This window comes from Camelina sativa, chromosome 2 (assembly GCF_000633955.1).
Source record: "Camelina sativa cultivar DH55 chromosome 2, Cs, whole genome shotgun sequence".
NCBI classification, from domain to species: domain Eukaryota; kingdom Viridiplantae; phylum Streptophyta; class Magnoliopsida; order Brassicales; family Brassicaceae; genus Camelina; species Camelina sativa.
This window is the reverse complement of record NC_025686.1, coordinates 23,271,486-23,292,729: the sequence shown is the minus strand read 5'-3', so window position 1 is coordinate 23,292,729 and position 21,244 is coordinate 23,271,486. Positions and strand designations below refer to the sequence as shown.

Sequence of the window (21,244 nt, the reverse complement as noted above, 5' to 3'; positions counted from 1 at the left end):
CGAATCAAAAAGCCAAAATTTTCACGGCGCGCTGTTAAATAATCAGAGACGGTGTTTGTTTCCATCGTCAAAGACTTATGAATCGTCCACCGCCACAAAACGGCCTTTTCCTCCGGCGAACGGCGAGTCTAAAGTGACCGTATCGTCACCGTTTTTAGATTATTCACCGGAGGAGACAATGGAATCTTCCGTCGCTACGTTTCCTAACCGACGCAAGCATCTGCCGAATCGGACTTATCGCTCTTTGATTCATCATCTCTGCTCGAGTTTCGATCGGGAGCCTCGAGTTTCTCTTGCCACACCGGCCGTTCTTCAGGAGCTGGTCTTAAGAACTGGTGAGTTTTTTCGATTGTTCTTAGGAAGGTTACTTCATCTCCTAATAGTAAAAAATTCGAAGTTCTTCAGTTGCTTGATTTTGCCAGAAACTATCAATCTGAATCTCAATGTAGTGTAGTTTGAATAGTATGATCCTAACTTCTGATGCTATTTTGTGTTTTTATTTACTAAGATATTTCTCAAGCGTCTCCTGGAGAAACTTGCAAACCGCCGGAGAATTCACCAGTGGTGGAACCAAGATCTAATGGCGTGTCTGATGAGTCAAGAGGTGAGAAGGTGGAAACAATTTCACAGGAAAAAATTTTGATGCTTGGAGATGTTTTCGATGGAATTGACTTACAAGATGCAACTGTTAGTAGTAGACACAAAGATTTTTTCGATGACTTTGAGCTTATGATAAATGGAAGCCAAGGCTTTGTTCCAGAAAGTTGTGTGAATATCTTTGAGGCATTAGATGTGAATGACTATAATGGTGATGGTATAGTTGCGTCACTTGATGATATCTCGAAACAACCACTTGATATTGTTGAAAATGTGGTGGAGAAGCCTGATATTGCCACTGAAGTTCAAGTAGAACCAGTTGAAAGTGATAAAAAGGCAGAGGAGGTTCCTAAACCAGCTGAAGTTATAAGTTCTGGAGTTTTGGAAGCTTGTAATGAAATAGTTCAAAGAGAGATGGAATTGGAGAAACCTGTTGATGACAGTACTCAGGTTTTGGTTGATTCCGTGCCTGTGTTTGTTGAAGATGATGATGTAGAAGAAGGAGAGATATCTGGGGATGAGAATGATGATATGCTTGTAGGAGATGATGAACCAGTCGTAAGGCTTGAAGAGTCTCATGTCTCAGAAGAAGTGATTGGTAACAGCCATCTCACAAGTTATGAGAGTTTTGAAAAAAAGCTGGTTGTTGAGGTATCGAATGTAGATAATCGAGCCAAGAAGTGTGATCAAATTTTCAGTGATGAAGCAAAGGTATCCAAATATAAAAGAACGGAGTGTTATGTTGCTTAGGTGTTTATAAAATCTGATTTGTATTTAACTTCTTATCTGCAGAACAATCCTGGAACCTCCATTAAAAAAAGGTCTGCGCCTTCTAAAGACGCAAAAGCTAGAAAGAGGGTAATGTACTTTATGCTTTTCTTTGACATTTCATTGGCATATCTTGCAGTCAGTTTTTTTTGTGTGTGTGTGGATTAAGATGTTTACTTATTGATACGCTATTTCATGCAGGCAAAAGATAGGAAGAAAAGAGCTCAAGAGCGTATAGCCCTTGGCGTGAAAAAGCTGAAACTTAAACCAGTAGCTCCAAAACCCAAGCCTATAAAATATTGTCGACACTATATCAAGGGACGGTGCCATGAGGTATGCACAATGGTTTTGGTTTCTGCATGTCTTTGGAATCTAAAATATTGTTTGTGTGTCGCTGATGGCAATTGTTTTTCTTCCTTTGTAGGGAGATAAATGCAAATTTTCACATGATATAATCCCGGAAACCAAATCTTCGGTAAGATTACTGTTTTCAAGATATATACTTATCTTTTGAACTGTAATACAGCAGCAATCATTTAGACAAAAAAGTGGAATCTCATACTCACGTCTACTTGTTGTTTCAGCCTTGCTGCTACTTTGCAACCCAGTCATGCATGAAAGGAGATGATTGTCCGTACGATCATGATCTCTCCAAATACCCATGCAATAATTTTATTACCAAAGGTTTCTGCCACAGGGGTGATAGTTGTTTATTTTCGCACAAGGTATAAACTAGTCTCGATCTTCTCATGCATGACACTTCTTTTGAGTCTGATTATCTATTGATCGTTTGATCCTTATTTACGAATCTTCGCTTTACAGGGTACTCCACAATCTGCTTCAGACACATCGAATGTCAATGTAACAGCGTCATCGAATGTCAATGTAACAGCGTCATCAACTAACATCGCTGCAGCGTCTTTCTCGCCTCAGAAAACAAATAAACAATCTGTAAGAGAAGCCATAGCCAGAATACCGGCGATCCAAGCAAGAGTTTCAAGCTCTGTTGCGTTTTTGAAGCCTTTGGGTCAATCTAACCAACGAAACTCATCTGATGCATCATCTTCTAAGATCAACGAACATGCAAAACCACCACAGGTTCCTCCTTTGAGAAAACCATCCGTTGCTCCGAAGGGTATGAGTTTTCTCTCTTCAGACAGTACGGTGAAACCATCTCCTGCGTCCAAGCCAAACACAGACAACTCTGATAATCAGACATTGAAGCAGTCACAACAGGGAAGCTTTCTTCCTGTGGTGCCTCCAAAAGGAATCAGTTTTTTATCTGTGAATCGAGAGCCTCAAGAACCAGCAAGTAGTAGAAATCTCAAGACAACGCCCAACTCACACATTCAAAGTTCTCTACACTCAGCCATGAAACTCGCTGCAGAATTTGAATCCGCCAAAGTTGAAAGACGCAGCAATGAGCCTGTAGAAGCTATAAATAAGGGTGATGGTAAAGTTAACACGTCTGTAACCAGAAACTCAGGGAACGTATCCTCTCAGATTCTTGAGTTCTTGTCGAGCTTCAGTCACGGCAAAAACTGATCTTTTATTTTGGTTTTTGAGATAACAGATATACTTCATGTAGATGTGAAATAGAGCATCAATATATAAAGCTTTGATCTAACAAATACTCCCTCGGTTTCATCATAATATAGGTGGATGTTTAGGTGGATGTTTAGAGAAATATTTTTGTTTTAAGTTTTCAAGTTTTTAATGCAACTTTTACATTAATTTTATATTTTTTTTTGTTGTGCAGTCTTCATTATGATTGGTTAAACTTTTTTAAAGCAATTATTTTTTAATATGTCTAAAATATCATATATCTTGAAAAGCTCACAATTTCCTAAATTAAAGCTCACAATTACTTAATGAAGTATCCTACTATATTAATTGAGAAGTACAAATATGAAACTAACCTTAAAATGTGTAAAAAATTACATTCAATTGCCATTAGAAAAAATTAATTAAGTTTAATTAACTAATTTCAATAAATATAATTAAATTAAAAATAAAAAACACTCACATATCAAATATTAAAAAATCTAAAAAAATCTTAAAAAAATATTTTCTATCTCTAATAAATTATGGACGAAAATACTAATTATTTTTTAAAAAAATATATAAACCAATCAGAATTTTAAAAACTAAGATTTTATATCCAAGTATACAATACAATTATTTTTAATAACTAAATTCGAAGATTTTGTTAAGATTTCAAATTATGATTCTCCTATCATTTTTATTTTATTTTATTTACAAATTGTTTAGAACTTTCATATAATACTTATAATTAATAAAATGCATATTTTTTTCTACATATGTTGTGATTTAAATTTTGTAAAATGAAGATATATTACTCAATGTATGAAAATGTGTGTTTTAATTTCCATATTGGCAGGTTGGTAAAACTAAATTTATATTGATGATAAATTAATAATTTTTATTTACTCACAATTATAATATTAAAATTACTATTTTATATTTCACAAAATATTATGCAAATACAACAAATAAACAATATAAAACTGTAATAATACGTCAAAAATAAAATACTATAATATTCTAAAATGATTAGTATTCAAATAGACTAATAGATTTACATAACAATTAAAAATAAATATTATCTCAAACAAAATAATTTTAAAAAAAAATAAAACAATAATTTTTATTATTACATTATAATTTTTTTTTAAAATGTTGACCCGTGCTTAAAGCACGGGATATATCCTAGTAAATATTAAAAACGATTGTCTGACTTTGGTATATTATTTGGGTAGATGAATCCGTGAACGTGGTTTTGAGAAGTTTGCATCTTATCTATTCTCTTGTCATTTAAAAAACATACAATATTGAAGAATACAATCAATGAGAATATATTATGATCAGCGACCTAACCTTATTTGTTATATATAGTAAATAACGTATCATCCCTATGAATAATGTTGAACGTTCAAATCGAAATAATCGTAAAACAATTGAGTAGAGGATTTTAGTATTCAATCTAATATTCCAATTGATTCTAGTTGTCATCAAATTTTAAATAATTTTGATAATTTTAGGAAAATTGATATGATTTTATGTAAAATTTTTTCAAAACCCACTTAAAATCATGATACTTGGAATTCTATAATTTTAACAAGGAAATAATCTTAAATCCTCCAGAATTCTTAAAAATTATTAAAATCGAAATCCACATACTGTTTTGAATAATAATGGATTTTAAGATAGATTTAAAATCATTAATTCAATAAATTTCAGTAAAAATTTTAGAATACATGATTAATTAACATAGAATTTTACACAAATCACTTAAAATGTCAAGTTCAATGCAACTTTTACCATAGACTTAATAAATCTAATTCCCAACGTGATATTATTGGCCTTGATAATAGGTCAATTTATTAAAACATAAAATAATGATTTGACAACTCTATTTAGGCATTATGAAAGTGAATTTGGTGGCCGGAGATAAGAAGTTGATTTCCAATGGGTAAAATTTGGGCATTATGGATTCTTAATTCTCTAATTTCCTTATGTACACGAAGGAGGAGAAGAAGAAGAAGGGTGATGGTTACATAACTTGGTTCAAATCCTTGAAGCTAGTTGCAACTCAAGCTGTGAATGGCTCTTTGAAGAGTATTTGCGAGAGAAATCCTACATTGGGGAAAGGATTTGTCTCCTTCGTGTACAATTCAGAGGCTATAAAATATAAACTGGTGAAATTTGGCAAAGGTGTGGATGCAGCGTCTGAATTTGCTGTCAACAGGTCAACCTTGACGGTGAAGAAGTCTTCTACTGCATTTGCTGAAGTCTACACTAATCCTATGATCACTTTCTCCATCTTCTCAACTGGGCTTTACATCACTCAAATGGACAAGGCTAACAAATCTAGGAAGACTGCAAAGATGATCGAAAATGTGGTGGATGACTTTGAAAGAGCCATCGAAGAACTGAAGAACAATTGCATTAGCAAGGAAGAGTTTGAAGCCTTGAAGACAGAGATGAAGAAGGCACTAGCTGAGATGGAAGAATCCTTGAAGACAAAGATGAAGGAGGCACTAGCTGAGATGAAACAAGTTGAAGACAAGAAGTCCAACAAGTAGAAATACAATCTTTTGGATGCTTTTTCTTTTGTAGAACTTAATCTTAATCTTATCTAGAACAATAACTTAATCTTAATCTTAATCTTTTGGATGCTTTTTCTTTTGGTAATGAGTGATATGTGTCCTATGCTAATGATAGCCTACAAAAGTCTTTTCTTGACAACACTTCATTCTCTGTGTAAAAGAGTGATTTGTAAGTGGTTTTGTCAAGAGTTACGCTTACTCCTACTCCTACGTTTACTTAAGAAAAAAAGTTGTTTATGGATACAAAGCACACTAAAATTTCCATGACATGATATGACACCATTGTCATTTAATTTGTTATCTTCTCCACTAACAAATACAAGAAAGGAACAAATGAGCGCACCTTTTTTTTTTTTTTTTGGTTAATCAACGAGAGCACTTGATTATCAAGTAAGACGATAAGCAATCAAGTAAAAGAACATGTTTTTTCTTTAATAGTAATTACCAAGTAAGAAACTTAGAATATCTTGTTTTTTAATAATCTTTGCTAGTAAGTGTTTTCTTCAAAGATCTAATATTCTCACGTGCAAGATTTTTAGCACATGGAGAATGTATAATCTATTACTGTCTTGTTGTTTTCTTATTGGATTAGATATAACCTTAGCATAATGATATAATGTACTTTATTTTTAAGTTTTAAAGTTAAATTTTAGTACTAGTTTTGGTAACCAAAATAAATTATTAACTAGAAGCTTAAAGCACGGGTCAACATTTTTAAAAAAAAATTATAATATAATAATAAAAGTTATCATTATATTTTTTTTAAAAAGTTATTTTGTTTGAGATAATATTTATTTTTAATTGTTCTGTAAATCTATTAGTCTATTAGAATACCAATTATTTTAGAATATTATAGTATTTTATTTTTGACATCTTATTACAGTTTTATATTGTATGTTTGTTGTATTTGCATCATTATTTTGTGAAATATAAAATAGTAATTTTAATATTATAATTATGAGCAAATAAAAATTATTAATTTATCATCTATATAAATTTTAGTTTTACCAACCCACCAATGTGAAAATTAAAACACACATTTTCATAGATTGAGTAATATGTCTTTGTTTTAAAAATTCAAATCACAACATATGCAGAAAAAATTCTGCATTTTATTAATCATAAGTATTATATGAAAATTTCAAACAATTTGTAAATAAAATAAAATAAAGATGATAGGAGAATTATAATTTGAAATCTTAACAAAATCTTCAAATTTAGTTATTAAAAATAATTATATTGTATACTTGAATATAAATTCTTAGTTTTTAAATTCTGATTGGTTTATATTTTAAAAAAAAAATATTTACTAATTTCGTCCATAATTTATTAGAGAGAGAATTTTTTTTCAGATTTTTTAATATTTGATTTGTGAGTGTTTTTTATTTTTAATTAATTATATTTATTTAAATTAATTATTAAGCTTTATAAAAAATTTCTAATGGCAATCGAAATAATCGTAAAACAATCGAGTAGAGGATTTTAGTATTCAATATAATATTCCAAATGATTCTAGTTGTCGTCAAATTTAAATAATTTTGATGATTTTAGAAAAATTGATATGATTTAATGTAAAATTCTTTCAAAACCTACCTAAAATCATGATATTTGGAATTCTATAATTTTAACTAAAAAAATAATCTTAAATCCTCCATAATTCCTAAAAATTATTACAATCGAAATCCATATACTGTTTTGAATAATAATGGATTTTAAAATAGATTTTAAATCATTAAATTCAATAAATATCAGTAAAATTTTTGGAATACATGATTAATTAACATAGAATTTGTAAGATTTTATACAAATCACCTAAAATATCAAGTTCAATACATCATTTAGCATAAGCTTAAATAAATCTAATTTCCAACATGATATTATTGGCCTTGAATATAGGTCAATTTATTAAAATATAAAATAATGATTTGACAACTCTATCTAGGCATTATTAAAGTGAATTTGGTGGCCGAAGATAAGAAGTTGATTTCCAATGGGTAAAATTTGGGCATTATGGATTCTTAATTCTTTTTTTTTTAATCGATGTAAAAGAAACAAAATATGAGAAAAAAAACAGGGCTATAGAACTAGGATCCTTCCCTTTTCCTCTCTCCCTTTAACTTGTTTGTCATTCACTACTAATCCTTAACCCACAATAATTTGTTTCTAATCTAATTAATTATATCTTCTCTCCCCTTTTATTTGTTTGTCATTCACTAATAATCAAACGTTAACTCCCTATAATTTTTTTCTAATCTATTTCTAATATCAAAAAATTGATATAAATATATATGTTTATAGACAATTTGCATATTTGACAAGTCCGAAACACAATCAATTCAAGTAATTCCCTTAACCTAAAAAAAATATAGTCTTTCTCGATAAACTTCACTCAAAACCTAAATTCTAAAAAAAACAAATGTGAGAGAGGGAGAATACCATGGCCGTCGGCCCCATTTCCACCACCTCCTCTTCCACCGATCCTAGCTAGTGCGGCTCTGAACATCTCTCTCCCTTTTCCTTTCTCCACTTTTATTTGTTTGTAATCAAATGCTATTCTAATCTAATTTCTTTCTAATCTAATTATATCTTCCATCCACCTCTTATTTGTTTGTTTGTCATTCACTAATCAAACGTTAATTTCTTTCTAATCTAATTATAATATCAAAAGATTGATATAAATATCAACTCATATAAGTAATTCCTTCCACTTGTTGACGTGATTAAAAGTGTTTGCACCTATTTATTTTTACATGTTATTAAGCATGTTCTGAATTTACTATTTCTTTAATAGTTGTTCACTTCTGACACAAAAATAAAATAAACATAATGATACTAGTAAATCACACAGACCAAATCAAGTTGTGTGTTTCATGAGTTTTGTAGCATTGCCAATTCTTAAATTGGAGATCTTTTGTGCAAAAAGCCTCTTTTGAATAAACCAAAAGTGAAATCAAACTGTCCTCATGTTACAAAGAGATATAATACTCTACGGTTAAACTCTTCTTACCATTCTTTTTGTTTATGTTTTTTTTGCTATAAACTATCTCACTCACTTCAGGCACAAACAAAACAACCAAGATTTTTAATATGAAGACAGAAACAGTAACAACAATCTCTAACTTCTAGCACAAGTTAACCAAAAGGAATTCTCACTTTCTTTCCACATGTTGGTTTCTCCATCCTAGCTTGGGTATATGGGTAACCCGTTCTGGTAAACATTCTAGTTATTCATTTGGAAATTTGACATTTACATAAAAAGAATATTAGATTGTAATTAAGGATATATATAGACGACACATCTTATACATTGTATAAGGACAGATTTTCTATGAAACAAATTTTCTTCTATATATAAATTATCGGCCCTATCATTTGGTCTCCATTCATAAACTTTATGTAAATAGTGTTCCACTGGATATCTCCATTTGTGTGGTCTCTATATTTTCCGGTTTCTTGATTTGAATGTTCTACGCCGAAATGCAACAATATCACTTGGCATACGGAAGATTGATTAAATAAATCATACAACAATAGCACTTGTCATATAGTTTTAAAGAAGCAAATATTATGACAAAAAGGGTTAAAAAAAGAGCTTGATAAATGAAGAAATTAAAAGGACTAAAAAAAAAGTTTGTAATTGTTACTAGCTCGTTTAAACAAAATTAAAAGATCAACCGTTTTGACAAACACAAGCAAATATATATCTTATAAGTAAATAAGACGAATATTAAAAAACACCTTGACCTATCAATAAAACAACAAAATATATATAGAGAAGAAAGAAATGTGGGATGAGAACAATATATATGTGTAAATCAATCTCTAGTAGTTTACTTTCTTTTAAAGAAAATCTTGATTAATCCGTGATTTATGACCAAACTTGACAGAGACATGAAAAAAGTTCAAACAAAATCCAACATGTGGTGGTGAGATCAAGCTGCTTGTGTGTTTGATCTCCACCTTTTGGATCTTTGAATTTTAGCTTCTGATTTGTTTCTTTGGAAAACAATTTGAAAGTGTTGGGAAGGAGCTTTTGGTTTTTGTAAGGAGTTTCTGACTTTGTAAATGGTTGAAACAAGGCTACACTTTGGAAAGAGTTTCTGATTTTGTAAAACTTGTTCAAATCTCTGTCGCAGGATCTATATAAATCAGAAGGTCATACTGTAACTTTATGACTCATACAGAAAGTTATCATGTCTTATTTATTTCTAGTTATTACTGTAGTTTGTGTAGTCATGAACACGTTGTTAAGTGGAAACTTTGGTGTATCTTAGTTATGTAAAAAAAAAAAAAACACGTTGGTGGTGTGGGAAGTTAAAACGGATAAAGTTGGGCTTGCTTACACTAATGGGCCTAGAGTATTCTCGTCAAAGCCCTCGTCTATATGTGTATGTACGTAAGTAGTTCTCATGGGAAAAATTGGGAAAGCAGGAACCCTAATTCACCGGATCGACTCATGAGCAAGATGATGAAGGGAGCGATTCTCGCTACTAAGGTAACCAAAACAAAAAGAAAAAAAAATTATTCCTTTGTAGAGAATAATTTCATTGTTTGTCTTCTTTGTGTTGAATCGGAATCTGCAGAATTACAAAAGAGCGTTCTCAACCATGGGCGCTTCCTCCTCTTCCACGAGGATGGAACCGGGAACTTGGGCTCTTTCTGTATCATTTATTGCTGGATACTTAGGCAATCTTTGCAAACGTAAGGTCTTTTTAATTCGTGGCGTGGATTTTATGATTTCATATCCAGATGGTGCGCTTAATTACAGTCAATTGTTGTTGTTTTTGTTACTGTTTCAGATGTTTACCAAAGAAGAAAGCATTTGCGCAAAGTAGAAAAATTGGACAACGAGAACAAAAAGCGTGCAGAAGAGCTGCATACTAAATATATCAATTATCGTCGTAAGGTGAGTGTAAAGATTGATTCCCAGTTTTTTCTCTTCTTAGAACTTGGTTTCCTTTTTTTGTATGCATTCATCACCTATTCACCTTTACTTGTCTCTTCTTTCTTGTTCATGTTTCAGGCATGGAGGGAGAGTTCTAGCCGTTAATCTATATATAGAACCTTGTTGTGTTTCTGCCCAATGTTTCTTTTTAAGTCCCTTTTAATCTGGACCATGTATCTGTGTAATGGTGTGGTATTGCATGTTGTACAATACTCTGAAACATGTTTGGTTCTTTTGGTAGCATCGGTCTTTGTCCTTCGTTATAAGCATAAGCAGCAATCAAAAGAAAAGAAATGACCAGGGGAATGACTCATAAAATTAACATTAACATTAACATCTATCTTGAATATGATGTTGCTGCTTTTAGATAAATTATATGGAGTTTCTTGGTATTTTCAACTTTCATAATTGTGATCGATTTAACTCTGCGGAGAAGATGTCAAATTCAGATGAAGACGGGGTCTTGCCTTTATATTTACAGGTGTGGAGGTGATTAGATTAGAACGATGAGCCATGAGGAGATAGATATAAAAAGAAGAAAAGTGGTACCGTGCATGGTGCATGGTGCATCGCTTGGAAACATATTTTGAGTGCCACCACTAAGGTCCTGACTGGTTCAAACGCAGCGCTTGCGGTTACGGGAGATTGCAGAAGCAGACGATTGGATTTCAAGTATTATTAAGCGTTTTGAATGACTGGTTTAGCATTTGAAAATGGGTGCGTTTGCGGGAGTTTAACGACTGGTTGACCAACAGTTGCATTAGCGGTTAAAACATAATAAATATAATATATAATTATATAAAAGTTTAAAAACACCAAAAACTTTATTAAATTTGATTTACAATTAAAAATCTTTAAAAATACTAAAATAATTATTCAAAAATAAATAAATTTCATATTGAAACACTTATTACTTTATGCATTTGACTTTTCACCCAAAATTTAATCAAGTAATGTGATAAATGACAAAACTTATGCTTTAGTTTATAGATATTCTCTGCTAAATCTCACACACTCAATAAATTCCTCACATTGAATTACAAGGTAAAGGTAAATTAATTATGAAAGAGTAAAGAAGAGTCATTGTTAATTTGTTTTAATATTTTCACAAATAATCTTATTTTCTTAAACTTGTGATGAAATGTTATATTTTTTTAGATTTTTTGGAATGTATGTGCGATGTGCCAATAGTTTTGCATCATATTTTTTGGGTTTTTATTAATTAGAATCTTATTTTCTTATAATTGTTTATATCTAATCTCCTGAAATCGTATTTGTACTTCAATTTCTCTCATCCTTTTTAGATACAATGGTTAGGTTGAAAATATAAGAAAAAATTTAGTATACTTTTACTTTTTTTTTGTTTTAAAAAAAAAATTCCAACCGCAAACGCCCGCAACCGCAAACGCTTGCGAGAATCAGCTTTTGGAATTCAGTGGTTGAGAACGATTGGGAACGGTTGGGAGCGATTAGAAGGGTTTATGTGATTGGCACCAATCTTTAGCAATCGCTACCACCTACAAAAACAGCGCGGGAGAACCAGTCAACACCTAAATTATCTATAATACCTTTTTGAAAGCACGACAACAAGGGACATTGACAAGACATAGTGTACAACCAAATCTGATAACTAGTTATTATATTATTACAGAGACAAAAAAAGTGACTCATAAAATAATCATTTCATGTGTGCCTCCAATTCGCGTTCGCGTTCATCCAACTGTTGCTTGATTTCCAAACAGTTCTGAAACATGAGAAGAAGAATCTATATTTTAGAAATGGTTAAAAAAAAAAAAAAGGGTTTGTTCAGATTGCAAAATCTAAAACCAATTTGTTTTTTTGTTTGTTACCTTTTCAACTTTCATAGCTTGCTTTGTGACGGGTTCTGATAATATCAAACCACCTGAAGAGACCTTAAGAACATGTAAAAAGAAGAAGATAGTTCCAAACTCATAAAGCAAAAAAAGTCTATATTACGGATTACATACAGATCATGTATCCAATACCACCTGCCACCGCTCGAGCCAAATATCTACGAACATCAGCGTTGACAGCTAGAAATTGATTGAAGCAAATATCACATGTCAACAAATACAAAAAAATGATTGAAGCAGAGTGATTGATATGCAAAAAAATATATATAACTCAGACCTGTCCCACTGGCGGATGAAAAGTTACGACTCTGCAACCTCCCCCCCATGCGACCAAACTGCAAATTGGTTCCTCCAAATTTCAATGGACAACAACAGCAATAATAAAAAGAAGCTTTAAGTTTAAAAACAAAAACAAAAAAGCACAGACAAGATCTGTCGATTACCTTAGCAAAACTGTTGCCTAGGATGCGCATCATCTTCTTCTTTTCCTTGTCTAATTAAGGATGGATTCTAGGGTTTTCTTTTTTTCAGTCGGATTTCGTTGAATTGGGGAAAAAAACTCAAGGGGCTTCCTATATACGTCGATGGATCAAGTTGGGCCTATACGAATGGGTCTGCTGCCTCTATTATTATAGATAGTTAGTTAATCACCTAAAATATCAGATGATGAATGCAGTATAATAATAATAATCTACATTCAAATTTATCACTCTCACTGGATGTTTCTAAATTTCATGAGAGATCAAAGCTTTAAATATTGATGCTCTCAATTTCACATCTACAAGGATTTCACCCGCGGGGCTAAATATAAATTATTGTATTTTAAATAATAATTTTTAATTTATTTAGTTTTCAAATTCTTAATTAATTAACTTTTGTCTAATCTATACTATTAAAAGGGAAACATTTTTAATAAGTAGACATAGAGTTAGAGATTATTACAATGAAATGTCACTCAAATAAGAATAAGGATATGTATAATCCTAAAAGCCAAACAGATATTACATGAGTTACATTTAACCAAAAAATCGGATCCAAACAGTATCTTATTCGGATCTTATATCCAAACAGAGTATTCCACGGAAACTATAATTTAGGAAACAAGAATTACAAAAAATTAAATTGATAAAACTATATTTATTTCTTTTCTTAAAACAGAAAGAAATTTAATACACTTTCTCAATTTAAAGAGTTTCCAAAAAGTGGTAGTCGAGATAACTAGATTTTAGGAAACAAGAATTAGAAAAATATAATTTGTTGACATAGTATTTATATAAAGAGATCTCAATCTTTTGAAAATATCTAAATATCATACAAAATCGTATTATTAGTGATTTGATTGATTAGTTTAGGAAATCTAATTAAATACTATTATGATTCTAACGAAAAAATTAAATGGTAAAGATTTAATTACTTACTTAATTATGCAATATTATAAATTATACTAATTAATATACCTTAAAACCTACCCTAATCGTAGTATTATTTCAAAATGCTATAAATGATTACCAAAGAAAAAAATATTTGTAAGAAACAATTAAATGATTTACATGAATGTTTAATCTAATTTTTTGGATAGTTTCAAATACTCCCGAAATTTTAGGAAATTTTGAATTATTGATTCACTAAAACTACTGATTAAAAGATATTTAATCAAGATGTGGTGTTAATTCAGCTTTTATTTGACGTAAGCAATTAATGTAATATGCAATTAAGAATTTATTTGTTGAGATTTTGATCCTTCAAACCCTAATTATCTTTGAGCTATATAATCTTCTTAAAATTACACACACTACATAAACTGTTTATTAAAAAATATTTTCATCAGCCTGGGAAAAAATTAACGCTGCAGAGCTTGGAATAGGAGTGTTCAAAGGTTTTAGAAAAGAAAATGGAAGATGATTATGAATATGTAACCAAGCTCCATCATTTTATTTGGGGTGAGTCTTATTTTTATTGTACTATAGGTTCACAACTTTGTTATTTTTGTATTTTTTAGTAAGAAATTTTGTGTTTGCACATATTGGATGACTGACATACATAAAAAGTGACTTCGGCTATGCATATAGGTTTTGTACATGAGTTCTTTCGACAATTTATACACACATTATATAGTCATCATATATCCTATATATTTACAAGCATTACCTTTGTGTATAAACACAAATTGTTACTTGTGTGAAATTTGTCGATTTTGTAAGACAGTATGCTCAATAAAAGAAACGCGGAAGTTTGCCAAAGAAGATTTCATTCATAAGTAGTGGCTGCACCTTTTCAGGTTGCCTACGTACCTCCTATCTCTTAAGAGGATCAAGCCGATCGTAGTTCAAGTTACATAGATATTAAATACTCCTAGATAGAAATAGAAATATAAAAAAAAAAAAAATTTTTAGTAGAAATAACGCTTAAGGTTGCCGGCATTCCAGGATCGCGGGATTGCCTCGCCGGACATGGTAATTAGCTTGTAGACTCCCGGGCGGACGACTTTGGACACTTGGTACGGTCCTTCCCATTTTGCACCAAGTTTACCAGCATTGAGCTCGGTAGTATTTTCGAATACCTTGCATAGAACGAGGTCTCCCTCGCTGAAAGATCGTAGGTTGACCTTTTTGTTATAGTGACGAGCTGCTGCCTGCTGGTAGTTCTGAATTCGGAGCAGGGCATGGTCTCGCAGCTCTTCGATCTCGTCGAGGCTGTCATAGAGCATCTCGTCGTTTAGCTCGGCGTTCTTGACTAGCATGGTCTGGCGTAAACTGCCGACGCTTACTTCGGCTGGTGCCATTGCTTCCAGGCCGTAAGCTAGTGAGAATGGTGTTTGCCCTGATGCTCTTCGTGGAGTTGTTCGGTGAGACCATAGCACGCCGTCTAGCTCGTCGGCCCAGAGGCCTTTCTTTTCTTCGAGCCGCTTTTTTAAGCCATTTAAGATCGTCTTGTTGGTTGCCTCTGTCTGACCGTTACCTTGAGGGTACCTCGGAGTTGACTTACTGAGCCGGATACGCTAACTTGCGCAGAAATCGTCGAATTTCTTGGATATGAACTGCGATCCATTATCAGTTACGATCTCATAAGGCAATCCGTGTCCAAAGACTCCTTTGTCCAAAGACTGGTTACTCTGGGAGAGGCCCCAACCAGGATTACTCTGCATATTTCAAAGCTTCAAAACATCAATTTACCTCTTTCTCTAGGTTACAACACGCCAGAACATTCAGGCTTTAGCTGATTTTTCAAGATCTTCAAGATGAATAAAAAGTAGAGTAGGAAAAGAAAGATGAGGTCAGAGGCAACTAATAGTTTGGATCAGGCTATCAGAGGTGAACCTGAAGAGTAAGAGCCTTATTGTCAAAGACCGTTTTAGAGTCATGGTTTAGCTTATAGAGATTGTCCTCGTTCAATTTATTAACTGTTATTTAATGAGGATCCTAAGCGTCTAGCAGTTTTTTAATCAGGGGAGTCACGCAAAAATAAGTGTTTATCATATCATAAGTGGAGTCACACAATGATAAACACTTTACTTATAATTTTATTCTACAGCCCCACTTATGATATGATGGTGTGTTTTCAATGGCACGGAGCGGCACTTCCTGTTCCTCATTGCTCCGTTTTGCACTCTATCGTAAGGGTCAAAAATAAAAAAGTAATCAAATTTCTCCTACTCAATCCCCAAAGCCCTAAACCACAAAACCCTCAATAGTCTTGTCCAAAGCAAGACCAGCTAGAAGAATACTAGTTTGAGTGAAAATACAGCTCATTAGGAACCATCAGAAGATAAGCAGAAGAATAGTGAATAAAAGATACAACTTTCAAGCACAAAAAGCAAGAACTGTTGAAGATTTCAGATGGTTTAGAAGAGTAAACAATCAACAAACTATCCAAACATAAAATATGTCTTGAGACTCGACACAACTTACTAGTCTAGGACACTAGAGGGTGTTAAACAGTGTGTCATCACCAAGGGAATGGTATACTTTTCCCTTACAGACCAGACCAGACCTAGGTATAGAGAGAACAAAAATAGAAAGCTCCAGAACGAACGAAGACAAAAAAGGGACACCATCTTCAGGACCAGCTCGAAGAAAGACAACAGGTGGTCTTTCTACACATGAAAAGACAACAGATTAGTGAGTACTAACTTATTCAATTAAATTTTTGAAAACTTGTGTATACTTTACTTGACAAACACTCTCGAACACACACTTGTATCTACTTGCCATTTATGCATTCCAAGACTTGCACATCACAGCTTCATCCTCTCAGAACTTGCATCTCACACACACTGTTAATACATTCCAAGTCTTGCATCTCACACACACTATTAATGTTTGCAGCCTGAAAAAATGAAACAAGCATTGATCAATTATAGATAATTGAACCGATTCAAGAAACACAAACGGGAGGGTCCGTTTGATACAAACAGAATGTGTAGTTCAAAACAGATTTCTATTTGCAAATTTAGATATACGAATTGACAGCATTTCTGCAAAATTGCACATCAAAAACCTAAACTTCAAAACGGATTCTAATTCAACTAACACCAGCAGAGGAAACAAAACAAAACAGAGGGTTTTGATACTATCTATTATCACTCACTCAAAACAAAACAGTCCCAAAGTGAGAAGTATCTTTAATCAAGAGCAAGAGCTGCAAATTGCTTCATCATAAGAAACCATAATCTACCTTGCTCATTACAAGATTTTTCAAAGGCAATGGATCAACACACTCAACAGTAGCCACATTATGAGATCTTAGCTTCTTCATCTTCTTAGAAACTACTAATTAATTCCAATGATCTACTCACAGATCTTAAGAAAAAGTGGTTCATTAGGAGAGTTAAAAAAAATGAGGAATTTATATGCACATTTGTTATTTTGTTACATAGTTACGAGAAACTAGTAAGATATACTAGTTGATTATCTTAGTAAAAAATGGATTTAATCCTGTTTTAGTGTTTGAAAAGAATCAATAAAATTAATTGTTTTAGGTGAGCTTACTGACCGTTTACACAAACACAAATCAAAACAGAACAATGAATCCTGAACAAACCAAAAATGCAAAAGTATTGAGATTTTTACCCGGTTGAACACATTGTGAGGTAGCTACTACCAGCATCCTAATGGGCGGCGTCACTGAACTTAATCCAGCTCCGTCGCTTTATTTACACCGTTTTTGGTCCGGCCCAAACACTTTCTTAGGAAACCAAAGGTCATCTTCCTCATCTATTTCTCCCCATCGGAGGTTGTTTGTTCTCTGCATCGAATCAATCGCCATCTTCTTCTTGGGATCAGTAGCAACAATCAAGAACAAACCAGATTTAGCTAAGCAGAGAGAGAGAGAGAGAGAGAGAGAAGTTGACATTTAGGAGTGGTAAAATTACCGAATAAGCTGACGGTTTCTCTCTCGCTGAATCGTCCTCTGGACCGAGATGAGGAAGAGAAGGACGAGGATGAAACCAAGTGAGAGAAACCCCCACCAACCAAACAATGACACGTAGAGAGTTGGAAGAGTTTAGAACCAGTTCTACAATTTTTAAGCATTTTTTTATTTAAATTCTTAGAAGTTTTTTTCTTTAAAACCTCTACTTATTAGAACCACACCGTTGAAGGAAGGGAAAATGTATTCGTTTCATTTAATTTTCTATTCAAAACAAAAGAAAGGAAAAAAATATTAAAATGGAGTCAGAAACATACTCCCTCTGTATCACAAAGGATGATGTTTTAGATTTTTCACATTAATTAAGAAAAACATTTAATGTTTAGATATAAATGCATTATTTATTTATAATAATATTTCTTATTACTATTAACCAATAGTAGTTCACCAAACTTTAATATTTTCATTTAATGGTTCTTGAATTTACAATTTTTTAGTATTAATTGATAAAAATCCTAGAAAATCATCTATTATGATACAAGAAAAAATCCTAGAAAATCATCTATTATGATACAGAGGGAGTATTAAGAGTCAAAGTCAAAACGTATCAAAGTTTTGAAAGACGGTCAAGAGAGGATGGCAAATTCTACAAACCCTTCTTCTCTCATACAATCAATGTCTATGTTGGCTAAAATTTAATAATTTATTTTGATTTGGTTACCAAAACTAGTACTAAATTTTAATTTTAAAACTTCAAAATAAAGTACACTAGATTCAGACTCGCACGTACGTGCGGGATTGATTTCAAAAACTAAGTTTGTTTTCAAAAACTAAGAAATATTACATACTAGAATTTGTACCTGCGCACGCGCGGAATTTTAATTTAAAATATTTTTTATCAATAGAAATTGTTGAGCTCAAATATAATCATTCCAACTATTGAGTATAAATCTATATAAATACTAAACTTACTTTATTCAGTGATATACAACATATATATTTTTCAAGTGAATATTTCTTTGTTATATCTATTTGCGATTTTACGTGAGATTTTAGTTAAAATTTTTATCAATAAGAATCTTTGAATATGAATATACTTTGAAGATTAAAAGATAAATCTATATAAATTCTGTACTTATTTTACTAATCTTTATATAACATATATTGTCTAGTGTCGCAATAATATTGTCCACAATTCTTTGACCTTTTATCTTTAAAAGAGTTCATTCCATATTCATATCCAATGAAAATATATTTTTAAAAGTTCTAACGTCAATGTCGATCGTTAACCTAATTATAGAGACCATTTAAACATATCGATATCCTACATTAAATGTGAATATACAAAGTTTCACGAACAGTTTTAGTGCTATGTCGCTACAATTAGGTTGTCCAAATGCACTATCTGCCATAATAGAATTTCCTACTAAGTCAAGAATGCTTAAATGATAAAACGTTTAAACCCCATAATGAATATCTATTCACTAATCCAAGTTACATTTTTTCTAAAATCTCATATGTTATTTGCAGATGTTAATTTTGTGATGCAACCCCAGCTTCGTCTTCTCAAAAAAAGAAAATATAGTGTACTTCAAATATGTTGTTTTGCCAATATTTTGGGTTAAAATCATTTGATGTATATATATATATATATATTATATTTGTTATATATGTTTTATATCATGTTATAAAATTGTAGCTCCAGTTGATAATATACCTTATCAGATATGCTACACAAATCACATGCCACTTTTTTGTAACAGCTTACATATCATTTTTTCTATATTTTCTGACCATTGAATTTGTTTTTTTAGATAGATTATTTTTCAAAATTCTTTTTTATAGTTTTCCCAAAAAAAAAGTGTGCCCCTTACAATGTCTTTGTTTTAGATTAAAACTTTTAAGTTAAGTAATTAATCTTTTCTTTCTTATAAGTAAAATTTAATAATAAATCTTTATGGTATATGTTTATTAGAAACTAATATTCAATTTTATTTTCATGTTTAGATTTTTATAAATACAATTACATAACTTGTTTTTTTACTCCACCATGCATTAAAATCTTACTTACATTCTAAAACTCATTAACACATTCTAAATTTTGGAATATAATCACTTTTTGGTTATAATTTTAATAATAACATTATTACTAAGACAAATTTATAGTATTATTTTTACTATTTTAAAATTTTCATTTATTTTACTTAATTTCATTTTTAGATAGTTATTATTTTTATTATTTACTAAAAAATTATATTATTGTTTATATTATTTTAAATTTTAATTAATTCGTTTTTTATTTATTTTTTTACTATTATTAATTATAAGTAATAAATATGCAATGAATGAATATTAAAAATAGTATTTTTTGTGAAAACAAAAATTGATTAGGTGGATGCTGATGTAGAGGAAGGAGAAGTGAGCAAAGTTAACTTTATATATATATATGTTACATATGTGTGGAGTTATGTTTGTAAACATACTTTTTTAGGAATCTTAATATTCATAATTCGCACTCATACCAGTTAAGTATTAAATTTGTTTATAATTTGGTTTAGACTAAAAAAGTGATCATTTTATCTTTGTTACATGTAAATATAACTACATTAAAAAAAACAGTAAGAATGAAACAAAAGTGGTATGTCCCGTCCCATAAATGATTTTCCATCTCATAACTGTGGTTTTAATAATAACTACACATTTCATATTATATATTTTAGTTTATCAAGTAAGGAAATAAGTAAGTGTTTCGGATCATCACATATGCATGAGTTTTATTTATAGATATATTTAGTTGTACAGAATTTATAACATAAAATTATATTAGTTTGCTATAAAAGTGTGAGAATGAAATAATAACCCTTTCACCATATAATTTATTAGAATCATAGCAATTATGATATTAATCCACTAAAACTATTCCTAACTGTTAAAAATTGTTTTTTTTCACTTATGAACCAAAATCCGCAAAATTTCACCTAACTATATATTTTGAAATAATATTTTGGAAATCGATAATATTTGATTTTTTTGAGATACTAATGAATCTAAAATAGAAAATTCATATAAAGAATATACTTCTTTTCAAAATAGTAAATCATGGTTAGACTATATATTACAAATATAATAACTGTTTTCATAATTGATTTTTGTGTTGGTTTTAATCTATTTATTATAATCAGAATTAATTAGTAATTTTGTTAAACATTTTTTTAAATAAAAAATAAATATTGTTTTTTGATTGGACATATTCAATTAGATGGTCGTTTTTGGAAATAACAAATAATATACCATCAAATTAAATAAGTTTATATATATATATATAGAATATCGACTATAATAATCTGATATGTTATAAAAACTTTTAAGAATGATTTTCAAAAATATTGGGTATAAAACTATTGACATTCCAGGAGTCGATATTTTTCCTTCATTCAACAATATTATTATTTATACACTTGGTAAAACAGAAAACAAAAAAAAAATGTGAATTTACAAATTTTTAGTAGAAAATATTAATAAACACTTTATATTTTATATCACATATATATATCTTATACTAA

General features: G+C 30.9%; 1 protein-coding gene and 2 long non-coding RNA genes across 6 annotated transcripts; 1 reads left to right on the top strand and 2 right to left on the bottom strand.

Moving 5' to 3' along the window:
• On the top strand, window positions 31-2,998 carry LOC104733766 (zinc finger CCCH domain-containing protein 65-like). Its single transcript, XM_010453317.1, has 7 exons — window positions 31-335; window positions 509-1,308; window positions 1,390-1,455; window positions 1,567-1,698; window positions 1,790-1,840; window positions 1,950-2,090; window positions 2,188-2,998. Exons 1-7 carry the CDS (start codon window positions 179-181, stop codon window positions 2,908-2,910), a joined length of 2,070 nt encoding a protein of 689 aa, XP_010451619.1. The 5' UTR covers window positions 31-178; the 3' UTR covers window positions 2,911-2,998.
• Window positions 12,302-12,845, bottom strand: LOC109127674. Its single transcript, XR_002034227.1, has 4 exons — window positions 12,758-12,845; window positions 12,592-12,649; window positions 12,429-12,494; window positions 12,302-12,343 (listed from the first exon to the last, which is right to left on the bottom strand). It is a non-coding gene; the product is annotated as an uncharacterized LOC109127674 (long non-coding RNA).
• LOC104733737 lies at window positions 16,093-17,820 on the bottom strand. 4 transcript variants are annotated; one of them, XR_759049.2, is made up of 4 exons: window positions 17,686-17,820; window positions 17,384-17,585; window positions 16,509-16,640; window positions 16,093-16,407 (listed from the first exon to the last, which is right to left on the bottom strand). It is a non-coding gene; the product is annotated as an uncharacterized LOC104733737 (long non-coding RNA). The 4 variants fall into 4 exon arrangements; XR_759050.2 differs by having other exon boundaries at window positions 17,384-17,582; XR_759048.2 differs by having other exon boundaries at window positions 16,484-16,640; window positions 17,384-17,820.